General features: G+C 33.7%; 1 protein-coding gene and 1 pseudogene across 1 annotated transcript; one reads left to right on the forward strand and one right to left on the reverse strand.

Annotated features, from left to right (window-relative positions):
• Positions 1-213: 213 nt before the first annotated feature.
• Positions 214-1,285, reverse strand: LOC123198958 (pentatricopeptide repeat-containing protein At4g39620, chloroplastic-like). Its single transcript, XM_044613762.1, has 2 exons — positions 1,246-1,285; positions 214-1,148 (listed from the first exon to the last, which is right to left on the reverse strand). Exons 1-2 carry the CDS (start codon positions 1,283-1,285, stop codon positions 229-231), a joined length of 960 nt encoding a protein of 319 aa, XP_044469697.1. The 3' UTR covers positions 214-228.
• Positions 1,286-11,106: 9,821 nt separating this feature from the next.
• LOC123198671 lies at positions 11,107-13,370 on the forward strand (annotated as a pseudogene).
• Positions 13,371-14,115: the final 745 nt, after the last annotated feature.

The raw sequence follows: 14,115 nt of genomic DNA on the forward strand, positions 1-14,115 counted from the left end.
AACCCAAATCTTGAACTGAAGCAATTTGATTTTCATCATTACAAAGATATACATACCAGATCATATGGAAGCAAACAATGCACTCAACAGCCAAGTGATCAGGTGCTAACTTGCCCATCATTCCAACGCTATATTTGCCTTGAATCTTAGAATCAGTAAAAGATCAGAATACTTGAATAAGAAAAAATCTCACATCGACCTATGTCTTTTCAAGAGTCCCTAATTTGCTCACATCATTTTAGCACTAGCTGATTCTGGACTAGCCATTTTAGACCCGAAAGTTTCCAAAGCCTCCAAGAAAAATCTTTTATTTGGGACTATACCATCTCTCTCCATCCGCTTTAGCAATTTCTGTACTAGATCTTTCATATTGACTTTGGTGTAGGCTTTGTAAAGAAGTCTATATGTTGACAAATCTGGAGTCACCTTCAAATCGTGCAGGTTGTCAAAAAGTGCATCTGCTTGCACAGGCAAACTGTTCATGCAGTAAACATCAAGCATGGCTTTCAGTGTTGAAACTTTTATCCCCTTCCCTGACTTGATGAGCTCATCGAATATTTCTCTGGCCCTAGAAACACAGTCACAATATCCATACATTGTGATAAGACTCTCATATGTTATGAAGCTTGGTTTGTACTTCATATCAGCCATCTTTAGGAAAATGTCTTCAGGTTTCCCTCGAAGTCTTGCTTTCCCATAGTTAATGATCATTGAATTAAATGTTGGCAGTGTTGGATTCTCCCTGGAGTGCGACAAGCTCTTAAACACTTGTTCTATCTTGTCAACAGCTTGCTTCTTCCCATATGAATCAATCAGCAAATTAAATGTAATAATATCTGGCTTACACCGAGCACGTTTCATGCGGGAAAGTATATCTTCCATTTCTCTGATCATCCCATTTTTCCCATATGCATCCATCACACCATTGTAAGTATAAATATCGGGAGAAAGAAAACTTTCATCAAGTTCTTTGAACAAAGCATTAACTTGAGCAACATTTCGGGCTTGAGCAAAAGCTCTCAAAAGAATATTATATGTCACAATGCTGGGTTGACAACGTTCCATTCCCTTCATCTTCTCAAAATAACCAAGCGCTTTGGCTAATGCCTTTCCTTTATCCCGAGTGTGGAGGTGGGCAATAATTAGAGCTGTAATATTTGTTTAAAAACTATAAGGGCAGTAGCGTAATTAGAGCTTAAGGATGCATGGGTCATTTCATTTATAAGTGAGGGCAGTTTGGTAAACTTGCTGGATGTTCACTTTGTTGACCTAAGTATATAAACATAATATTGGCCGACTAAAGCAGTGAAAAAAGAGAGAAAAGAGAGAATAGAGAGAAAAGAGAGGCGTGAGCTGCTGTGTTGTTCTTCTTCTCTGTTCTTGTGCGTGTTGTGCGTCTTGGGCTGCTGTGTGGCTGTGTTTGCTCTCTGAGTTCGATCAACGGTGTCTCTACGGTGAAGTCAGGTGCTCTTTGACTTTGTATTGCCGTGTATTTGCTTGTATATTGTTTTGATGTACAGTGAGAGATCCGTGTGTTTGTATATTGTAAATCGAACTTGATATTAGTGGATTTGACTAGAGGAACACCTCTGCCTTGGATGTAGGATTTCGTTTACGAGATCCGAACCAAGTAAATCGTGTTATTCTATTTTTTCCTGTTTTCCGCATTTATATTGTTCGGATCGGATTATCTTTGGGTTCGGAAATATAAATCTATAACAAGGGGTATCAGAGCCACAAAAGATTTTTCCGATCTATGATCTTATGACCTATTTTCATTTCTTTTCTGTTTATATTCGGCTGCTTGTGTATATCTTGAGGCGTGTTTGGTTTTCATGCTTTGCAATATATTTTGGTGAAATATATGTGCTGTGTTTCTTGATATATGTGAATATTTTTGGAAAGATTGTGTTCTTGTTATGAGTACTTTGCTTTCTTGGTACTGCTGTATTTTCTTTTGGTACTTGTAGGATTAAAGAAACTAAAAGAAAAAGAAAAAGAACATAATGGGGTCAACAAGACTGGAAATAGAACAGTTTAATGGAAAAAATGATTTTAATATTTGGAGGAAAAAGATGAGGGCTGTTTTGGTGCATCAAAGGTGTGCAAAGGCCTTGGAAGGTATAGATTCTTTACCTTCTGATATGACAGAATCTCAGAAGGCTGAGGTACTTGAAACTGCTTATAGCTTGCTTATTTTACATCTATCTGATAATGTTTTAAGACAAGTTGATGATGTTAGTACTGCTGCAAAATTATGGTTGAAGCTTGAATCTCTTTATATGACTAAATCTTTGACTAATAAAATATATTTGAAAGAGCAACTGTTTGGTTTTAAAATGGATCCAGGAAAGTCTTTAGAAGAAAACTTAGATGAGTTCAATAAAATTACTATTAATTTGGCTAATATAGAAGAGAAAATTTCTGATGAAAATCAAGCCATTATTATTTTGAACTCACTGCCTGAAACTTTTAAAGATGTAAAAGCTGCTATCAAATATGGTAGAGAGTCTCTTTCTTTAAAAGATGTTTTAGGGGCTCTTAAGTCAAAAGATTTAGAAATGAAGATAGAAAAGAAAACCATAGGTGAAGGCTTGCAAGTAAGAGGCAGAACTGAAAAGAAATTTCAACAAAAAGATAAAAGATTTAATAGATCTAAATCTAGGCCAAAAAGAGTTTGTTGGAATTGTCATAAAGAAGGTCATATGAAAAGAAATTGCCCTGAAAGAAAGAAAATGAATTTTCCTTCAAATAATAAAAAATATGAGTCTGTAAATCTACTTGATGGCTATGACAGTGCTGAAGTTTTAGTTTTAACTGAGGGGTTGTCTAGGGAAGAATGGGTTTTAGATTCAGGATGCATCAATCACATGACACCTAGAAAAGACTGGTTTATAGATCTAAAACAGATAAATAGGGGAAAAGTCTTAATGGGTAATGATGATGCATGTGAGGTAACAGGTATAGGTGCTATTAAACTAAAACTTGCTGATGGTTCTATTAAGATTCTCAATGACGTTAGATTAGTTCCTAAATTGAGAAGAAACCTAATATCTTTAGGTTTGTTAGATTCCAATGGTTATTCTTATAAATCTGAAAAGGGTGCGCTTAAAATAATGAGAGGTGCTTTAGTAGTAATGAGAGCTAAATTGATAAATGGGTTATACATTTTAGAGGGAACAACTGTTAGTGACTCAATGTCTTCTAAACCTGATAAGGTGGATGAAACTATCTTGTGGCATAAAAGGCTAGGACACATTAGTTTCTTGGGTTTGCAAGAACTTGGTAAACAAAACTTGATTAATTCTAACAGAATTTCAACATTAGAGTTTTGTGAGAATTGTGTTTTAGGGAAGTCACAAAGATTGAGGTTTGCAGCTGCTACTCATAGATCAAAGAACATTCTTGATTATGTGCATTCAGATCTGTGGGGTTCTCCTTAAGTACCTAGTTCCCTGTCTAATGCTCATTATTTTTTAACCTTTGTGGATGATTTTTCAAGAAGAGTTTGGGTTTATTTCTTAAAAACTAAAGATCAAGCTTTTGAGTTTTTTAAAGAATGGAAAACTCTTGTTGAAAATCAAACAAATAAGAAACTAAAAGTTTTAAGAACAGACAATGGTCTTGAATTTTGTAACAAACAGTTTACTGATTTTTGTAAACAATTTGGAATCTTGAGACATAGAACTTGTGTTGACACTCCTCAGCAGAATGGTCTTGCTGAAAGAATGAATAAGACTATTCTGAACAAAGTAAGATGCATGTTAGCTGACTCAGGATTGAGTAAGAAATTCTGGGCTGAAGCAGTTGCTACTGCTTGTTATTTGATTAATAGATCACCTTCTTCTGCTATTAATTTTAAGACTCCTATTGAATTGTGGTCTGGTAAACCACCAAATTTAAATCACTTGAGACCTTTTGGATGCCTTGCCTATATCCATGTGAAACAGGGTAAACTGAACCCTAGAGCCTTAAAGGCTGCCTTCTTAGGATACCCTACAGGGACTAAGGGTTATAAAGTTTGGTTAATTGATGAATTAAAATGTGTGGTTAGCAGGGATGTTGTGTTTAATGAATTTGCTTTTTATAAAGATCTGTTTATCTCTAACCAATTTCAGTCTAAACAGGTTCATATTGAGGTGGAGAATTCTGACTTGAGAAATTCAGCTAGTGTTGAGTCAAGTGATGGACCTGGTTTAGGCTCAGATCCAATTCATGCTTCAAAGTATGAAGATAGGGGTTTGAACCAGCAACCATCACAGAGTCAGAGTCAAAGTAGTTTAGACAGTGATTTTTCTGATTATCAATTGGCTAGAGATAGGACTAGAAGAGCTATTAAACTGCCATCTAAATATGCTCATGCAGATCTTATATCATATGCATTTAATATAGGTGATTGCATTGAATTGAATGATCCTTTAAATTTCAAACAAGCCTATATGAGTAAACACAAAAAGGAATGGTTAAATTCCATGCAAGCTGAAATTGATTCTCTGCATAAAAATAACACATGGATTCTTGTTAAAAGACCTAAAAATAAAAGGATTATAGGTTGTAAATGGGTTTTTAAAAGAAAACCTGCTGCTCCAGGCTTTGAAAATGGAAGGTTTAAGGCTAGAGTTGTTGCAAAAGGTTTTTCCCAAGTAGAAGGCATTGACTATCATAAGATTTTTTCACCTGTTGTTAAACATATATCAATAAGGCTTATTTTATCTGTTGTGGTGTTATTTGATTTAGAACTTGAACAGCTAGATGTTACTATTGCCTTCCTTCATGGTAATCTAGAAGAGCAGATTTATATGGAGCAACCAGAGGGTTTTGAGAAACCTGGATCTGAAGATATGGTTTGCTTACTAAAAAGGTCATTATATGGCCTAAAACAGTCACCAAGACAATGGTATAAAAGGTTTGATGACTATATGCTCTCCATTGGCTTTTCTAGAAGTGAATTTGATAATTGTGTTTACTTTTGTAAAACTGAAACAGGCAGCTATGTTTACTTGTTGATATATGTGGATGATATGCTTATTGTTTCAAAGAAAATAAGTGATTTAACTAGGCTGAAAAAATTGTTAAAAGATGAATTTGAAATGAAAGATTTAGGACATGCAAAAAGAATCTTAGGAATGGATATTAATAGAGATAGAATTAAAGGTATTTTAACTCTGTCTCAATCTGAATATGTTAAAAATGTTCTTGAATTGTATGGTATGCATGATGCTAAATCTGTGAATACTCCTATAGGTGCTCATTTCAAATTGATGTCTGTTTTGCATGATTTACCTACTGATGAATCTGAATATATGAAAAAGATTCCTTATGCAAATGTGATAGGTAGCTTAATGTATGCTATGATAGGATCTAGGCTTGATATTGCTTATGCAATTAGTTTGGTGAGTAGGTTTATGGGAAAACCTTGTAAAACACATTGGAATGCTATGAAATGGGTATTAAGATACTTGAAAGGGTCATGTGATTTTGGTCTTGTATATACTGCATCTAATACTAACAGTTTACATGTTAAAGGATACTGTGATTCAGATTATGCTGCAGATTTAGACAAGAGGAGGTCTCTAAATGGCTATATTTTCACATTTGGTGATAATGTGATAAGCTGGAAGAGTTGTCTTCAACATATTGTTGCTTTGTCTACAACAGAAGCTGAATATGTTGCATTGACAGAGGCTACAAAAGAAGCTTTGTGGCTGAAAGGTATAACAGAAGAGTTGGGACTGCATTGTGGTATTCCTGTGATCTATTGTGACTCACAAAGTGCAATACATCTGTCTAAAAATAGTGCTTTTCATGAGAGAACAAAGCATATAGATGTTAGGTTGCATTTTATAAGAGAAATTTTGTCTAGAGGTCAGGTAATTCTGGAGAAAATTGCTTCAGAGGTGAATCTTGTTGATATTTTGACGAAGGTGGTTCCAATAAATAAGTTTAAGAGTGCCTTAGACTTATTGCAAATTGGAAAGTTGTGAGTCTGTCTTGCAAAGGTGTTTTGGCTAGTTAAATTCATGTTTGAGTCTTGTAGTTTTCAAACAAGGTAGAGTTTGTAATATTTGTTTAAAAACTATAAGGGCAGTAGCGTAATTAGAGCTTAAGGATGCATGGGTCATTTCATTTATAAGTGAGGGCAGTTTGGTAAACTTGCTGGATGTTCACTTTGTTGACCTAAGTATATAAACATAATATTGGCCGACTAAAGCAGTGAAAAAAGAGAGAAAAGAGAGAATAGAGAGAAAAGAGAGGTGTGAGCTGCTGTGTTATTCTTCTTCTCTGTTCTTGTGCGTCTTGTGCGTCTTGGGCTGCTGTGTGGCTGTGTTTGCTCTCTGAGTTCGATCAACGGTGTCTCTACGGTGAAGTCAGGTGCTCTTTGACTTTGTATTGCCGTGTATTTGCTTGTATATTGTTTTGATGTACAGTGAGAGATCCGTGTGTTTGTATATTGTAAATCGAACTTGATATTAGTGGATTTGACTAGAGGAACACCTCTGCCTTGGATGTAGGATTTCGTTTACGAGATCCGAACCAAGTAAATCGTGTTATTCTATTTTTTCATGTTTTCCGCATTTATATTGTTCGGATCGGATTATCTTTGGGTTCGGAAATATAAATCTATAACAAGAGCATTATAAAGAGAAGTGTCAGGTCGGCACCCACTATTACGCATCTCAGAAAAGAGCCACATAGCCATCCTAGTTTGGCCTTTCTTTCCCATAACTGTTATCAACTTAGAATAAATGCCATTATCAGCAATGTACCAGCGTTGTTTTTGCATCCATCTGAACACCTGAAAGTTCGATATTTATAAATGACAAATGGTTCATTACATAAATTTACCTATGGAAATGTCAGATTCATAATCTAAATATCTTTGCTTTCACTTAAGTAACTCATTTTTTCCAAACAGATTAATACAATAACTCAAAATTATAAATCAACATCAGGGGATGACCGATATTACTGTGGAAAAGTTGCTGAACCGGTTATAGTACAAAATCAATGTTGCATACGAGAATGTCTGTTACAAACACGACACTAAAGACTATCAAAAGCGACAATCCCAGTACCAGTACAGCGATATGATTCCCAATGCCGTAACCTTTCTTCCCATGATTTAGTATTAATGAGATTATCATACTTTGGATATGTTACAACACCATAAATCCTAGTATCATTACCAGAAATGAATTGAGAAGAGACGGGATTGGATCAATGTTTTCATATACTTGGATTGAGCATTGGCCAAATCAAATGACCGGTTTGATAAGTTAGATTGGTGAGAGATTAAATAAATTTTAAAAATATTCAACAAGACATAATTGTGACTTAGTAGTATATTGTAAATATTTCATACTAGATGAACTTAATTCGAGTTAGACTTAATAGTTTATGTCTTTGAGTCGAGTCGTCTTAGCTCAATAATTGATTTATTTATTCATTCGGTAGCACTATTTATTCTGCTATTAATATTATTAATTATTCATACAGTTAGCGATGCTGTGAATTAACTTTAATGAACTTAAGTTTGCATTGGATATTAAAACTTTGATTTGAGTTTGAAGTGACACTAAGCTTGACTAGACTACAGTTGGATCCACCCCTATTGAACATGACCCAAACTATATTTTGTGCTAAAAAACTTAATCCAAACCTAATTTTTTCATATCAGGTTAATAAGTTGTGAAAAAAAACATCAACACTAATTTGAGTCTTAACAATTGCAAAACTTTCTACTATTAAACTTGCCAACTCATATTAAAACAATATATAACCAAACATAATTGTGATCTTGTTGTGGGGTGAATATCTTTTGCAATTGGTGAGATTTGGTATGAGTTCTACAGTTGCAAAGTTTTCACTTTCTAACTTGACAAATTAAATAAAAAATAAAACATGCAATATACTTATCCAACTTCTAGATAAATTAAATAAAAATAAAAATAATATATAATTAAACAAAATTATACCTTAGTGATATGACACATAATCTTTGCAATTATTTGAATTTTAGTAAAGGCAAAATTTTACAAAACCATATGCTGACTTCACTATGATGGTTTGATCATATTAATAAAACAGGTAAATCATAACTCAATGTGATTTACTTGGTTCAAATTGATTTAGATGACAATGCACTTCTCAATCTTAAATAACAAAGGAGCATATTTTCGATTTTTTTTTCCCACAAGGATTCCTCATGTCATGAAATAGGGTTTGGAAGATAGACTTCTCTCAACCCTACTATTTAATGTGAACTAGAAATGAAGGAGGTCCAACTCACCTTTGCAAATTTCTATCTTTGTCTAATTATTTTTACTTATTTATTCTTTGAAAACATTACTCAATCACATGACACACTATATGTATAGTTAAAAGTGCATGTATACATAGAATAATATTATGTGTATGCATTTTTAATACAAAATTATATCATGATGTGATTGAGTGATGTTTAATTAATGATAAAATAAAATCTAATTTTATGATGAAATATCTATGTATGTACATATTTGTATATAAAAAATGTGTATACAAAATGTTGCTCTTGCACATAATTTTACTCTTTTCATTCGATTAGATATTTCAATTTAGGAATTATATGATTTGGTATAATGCTATTATGGTTACTTTTTAATTATAATCTTTCATCAATTAATATCTATTTTGATTTTAAATTGAAAAATATCATACATGATCCATAAGGTTTTTATAGTTATGAAATGAATGATGACTTTTAAATAGATCCTTTACTAACTGATATAAGGCTAGAGTTTAAATTCTACTTCTACTCCCTTGGCTAAATTCATTTTTTAATAACTTTTTTTTTTTGAAATAACAATTTTCATTTATGAAAATGGATACTGATAGAGATGACAATTTAATTTGCAAAATTGGATCTTTGGCTTATCCCTCTCCGAACGAGAAGAAGATTTTTTGATAAAGACAGGGACAAGAACAATGATGGAGATGATTAAAATTCCCATAATCAGGGATGAGAATAAATATATTCTTGATCCGTCATTTCTTTAGCCTGTCCCCTCTCTTGTTCGTTCTCTCCCATATATATTTCATAAATCTTTACATATTAAATTATTTTTAAAAATTTTAAATTATTACAAATATGTTTTGACACCTAATAATTATTCTATTATTTTTTTAGCGAGGATGAGGAGATGAAGGGAAAGTAAATTTTCTTCACAAGGAGAAAATAAGGATTAACCATCATCCCCATATTAGAGAAAAGATGAGGACAAAAATTAAGTTATTTGACTCCTATTTGTCGTTACCATCTTTATATAATGAGGGAAAAAAATGAATTTTTTAAGTTTTAAAAATGAAAAATTGTAGTTTCCTCTAGTTTTCATCAAGTTCTTATATAGAAAATGAATAAGCAGTCCTTGCCAAGTTGGTCATTGTCTTGAATGGGTCAATATAGGAGAAAAAAAAGTGAATAATGCATTTGATAAAATATTCTAATATTAGATAAAAAATGGTTCTATAAGAAATTTAATTTTTAATTGACAACACATGACAATAATATTTCAACTTTTTTATTTTTCAACAAGGCATGACAATAATGTTTCAATTTTTTTATTTTGGAAATGATAAAAAGGCTGAAATCATAGACTAGCAAATTTATAGGAAAAATCATTAAAAATTGAAGGCTCAAAAATTAACCTGACTTGATTTAACTCAAATTCGTTCAGGTAAACCTCAAGCTAGGTTTGAACCAAAAGGGTTAGTTCATTTTTGAAACTAAGTTAAATTCGAATTGGAGTGAGTGTGGCTTGATCCAGCTCATGACCCATTAATTAATAATTTTCAATATGACTTTTCGAATTGGAGTGAGTGTGGCTTGATCCACCTCATGACCCATTAATTAATAATTTTCAATATGACTTATTAATCTAACTAGAACAAAAAAAAATTAAGTTAGGGTTGAATTATTTAATATAAAACCTAATTCGAATTGTTTTCAAATTAATCCACAACTGAATCAAGTTGCATTTAGGTTAACATAAAATCAACCCAAAATGATCAACATGCTTGATTCACCAACTTTCCGATATTTTGTTGATGTTATGCCTTTTGAATCTTTTTCCATATTGCTTGTTTAAAAAAAAAAAATTGTAAACGACCTTTTGTCTCACATCTTTTGTTTAGAAGATTTGTATTGTGCTATTATTAGATCGGGTAATCCTAAATAGTGAGAGACAATTATAGAACAGGGAAAGGCTATAAAAGAGTGTAATAGAGTATTTTGGGATTCAATAATTGAAACAAGTTTCGTGTTTTCCCCCTATTAAAAAAACACACAGTTGTAAGGAGTTCTGTGACTTTTCTCGGCCAAAAAATCACATCATTAATTTGTAAGCAAGTTTGGATTAGACGAAATATTTATGTATATCTTAATTTGTTCACAAAGTTTAAAGTCTGACCTTACATGACTCTTACTATTGCGCCTGCAGATTTTGAATCTTTTGACACAATCTTCATCATTTACTAAGAACTTCCGAACTTCCATTAGAAAAAGGTGTCAATTCAATATGTAATACGAAATGTTTAAAAAATTATATTGTATACGTGATTTTTTTGATCAATAATAGATGGGACCTTCTAGAAAATGTCTCTTTCTTTCTTTGTCAACTTTAATTTTAGATAAAGAGAATTAGGAAAAAAACAAAAAAAGATTAGCAGGTTGCTAGGGAAGTCACAATATGTAGTTGGTTGCATTAATTGTGGTTAAGATATATTAAGTAATTATTTAATCCAAGTTCAATGCCAACCGAGTCCGAATAAGGGTATGTTTAAATCCAAAAAATTGTTCAAGCTAACAATATGTAGTTGGGACTACTCCAGCCTGAGTTCTGACCCGTACAAATTTAGTCCTCGGGTCCAGCCATCATTTAATAGAAATCATCGAGGGTACCTCAAAAGAGAAAAGCATTGTGATAATGCAATTATGTGAGTGGTCATGATCATTGAACTTATCTCCGTTTTATCCTTTTCGTCTGTCTAAAATACTTCACTGGCACCGGTTCCATCTATTTATTATGGTCTCTTAATTTGTCATCTCCATCGGAGAGAAGCAGCAAAGTTTTAGCCTTTAGAAATCAAAAGATTTGCAGCATAATCATGTCTTGGACTTGGACCTCACTTGCTCTTGTGGCCCTCTTCTTCTTCCTCCAAGCTTTGCTGTGGAAAAAAGATACAAAATCTAACCGATTGCCTCCAGGTCCAAGAGGGTTTCCCATTTTCGGAAGCCTTCATTTGTTAGGCAAGTTTCCTCACAGAGATTTTCAAAAACTTGCAAAAAAATATGGCCCCATCATGTTTATGCGCTTAGGCTTGATGCCAACAGTCGTAGTTTCATCACCTCAAGCTGCTGAACAGTTCCTGAAAACGCACGATCTTATTTTTGCCAGCAGGCCTGCTATTGAAGCTTCAAAGTATATTAGTTACGGGCATAAGAGTTTAGCCTTTTCTCCTTATGGGTCTTATTGGCGCACCGTCCGCAAGATGTGCACCTTGGAACTTCTTAGTATGGCTAAGATCAATGCTTTCCAGGCCATGAGAAAAGAAGAGCTTGATCTCTTGATTGAATATGTAAAAGAGGCTGCCGAAGATGGTGTTGCCGTTGATCTTACTGCAAAGGTGTCGTCTCTGAGCGCTGACATGACTTGTCGAATGGTTTTTGGGAAGAAATATATGGAGGAGGAGTTTCATGAGAAAGGGTTCAAGGCTGTGATCCAAGAGGCTTTGACATTGGTAGCCATTCCAAATTTGGGTGATTACATCCCTCAAATTGCTTCACTTGATCTCCAGGGGCTGAGAAAGCGGATGAAGGCGGTTTCCAAGGTGTTTGATGCTTTCTTTGAAAAGATTATTGATGAGCATGTTCTATCCAAGGATGAAAAGAGAACCAAAGATTTTGTTGATGTCATGTTGAGCTTCTTGGGATCAGAAGAAACTGAGTACAAAATTAATCGAGAGCATATCAAAGCCATAATCTTGGTATAGTTTTGTTTCTTTTATGTTCTTGAAACATTTTAGTTTTTAAAATGCTTCAAAATTGGTACAAAATGTTTGAGCGGTGTTTTAAAAGTATAAAGAAAATTTGACATATGATTATCTTGTTCTTATTTTTTATTAAATTAAAAATTGATTTTATATTTTATTCTATTTCATAATTTCAAATTATAAATATGATTTTTGTCCACTTTTTTTTCCAACATCTAAAACTTTTTTCATTTATAGTGTGTTAAAATTCATCTCTCCATATTTGACTTCTCTAATTGTTGGCCATCGCTCAAAAAGTTAATTTTGTCAAATTTGATTTACATTAATTATTTAGTTATAGGTTGATAAAGTTGATTAAATACACACCATATTATTACTAAAGTTTTTTTTTTTTAAAAGAAATATGCTTGCTGTATTTTTTTAAATAAAATTTGATATTTATAAAAAAACTCCAATATTTTTTATATTTGTATGTTTCTTCACGATTCTCTTCTCCATTTTTGAGAATATACTTCTCCGAATTTCCACGTTTCCTTCTCAGTTCTGCATGTTTAAAGCTAATGATTGTATTCTTTTTGGCTGGATATGATCAGGATATGCTTACAGCTGCAATGGACACTTCAGCTACTGCCGTAGAGTGGGCACTTTCAGAACTCATGAAACATCCTGAAGAAATGAAGAAAGTACAGAAAGAACTGGAAACTGCCGTGGGACTGGACAGGATGTTTGAAGAATCAGATTTGGACAACCTGGAATACTTGGACATGGTTGTGAAAGAAACCCTCAGGCTCCATCCTGTAGGCCCTTTATTACTCCCCCATGAATCTGTGGAAGATTGCACAATAAATGGCTACCACATACCCAAGAAATCACGAGTTGTTATAAATGCATGGGCAATCGGAAGAGATCCAGAAGCCTGGACCGATCCTGAGAAGTTTTGGCCGGAAAGGTTTGTCAGTAGTAACATTGATCTTCGCGGTCGAGACTTTCAGCTTATCCCATTTGGTTCCCTGGAATGCAGTTGGGACTCACTGTGGTGAAGCAAGTGGTAGCACAGCTTGTGCATTGCTTTGATTGGGAGCTTCCGGATGGGATGCTGCCGAGTGAATTGGACATGAGTGAGGAGTTTGGTCTTGTGATTCCTCGAGCTAAGCATCTCTTGGCTGTTCCTACTTATCGTCTGAAAATAAATGATAATAGGCTCTGAAAAGGAGTAACATTATAAGGTTCTTAAATTCAGCTTAACTTCAATTTCTGAAACTGTTTTCATTTTTCTTATGTAATGCGATAATCCTGCGTTTACTTTGCATTAATCTAATAGAAACATATAAGATATTCAAAGAAACTTGTTTATGCTACTTTGTTTTCCTTCTCAAGTCGCGACTTTTTTCCATTTTCAACCTGCCGGATAAGTCTCTCTCCTGCACTTTGTTTATGCTTCTGCAGGATGAGAAACTCATGAAAGCTGTGATAGAAGTGGATTTGATCCAAGTCAAACCTATAATAGTTTGAGCTTGGATAGAAACCATAATGTCCAACTGGTAATCAATACCATCGGAAAGCTACTAGTGGGGACACAGGAGTAAGTAATATTATCAGCAAAATAAATAATGTTAGTAATGAATAAAATAGTCAATCTTGAGTTTTCAAGCTGAATGGACTAGCTTATCCACTCCTCCAGATAACTCCACCTTCATAAAACTTTCTCTTCATAACTGATAGAAATCATGGTGGCATATGAGAATCAGATGATGGTGATCGACGATCCTTTCGAAATTCTGACTAAGATCAGGCCATCTCTTCAAATTATGGGCCATCATGTTCTTGAAAGCCTAGCTGGTGGAGCCATATGCCAATTTGTGGTCCAAGAACTTGATCTGGAAAGCTTGTGGGGGTTCTTGACCCTACAAAGGTGAATTTCTAGCCGGTTTTGAACTTTATTATACTTTTTGGCCATATGGCTAATTCCCACTCAAGGTTTGATAACAAGCCTAAATTTTATTTACTCCAAAATTAAAATTTTCAGACCAAACAATCAGGTTTAGGACTTGTCCCACTCAATTAAATGACCTATTGCCAGAATAA

The sequence above is a fragment of the Mangifera indica genome, chromosome 16 (genome assembly GCF_011075055.1).
Source record: "Mangifera indica cultivar Alphonso chromosome 16, CATAS_Mindica_2.1, whole genome shotgun sequence".
Classification (NCBI taxonomy): domain Eukaryota; kingdom Viridiplantae; phylum Streptophyta; class Magnoliopsida; order Sapindales; family Anacardiaceae; genus Mangifera; species Mangifera indica.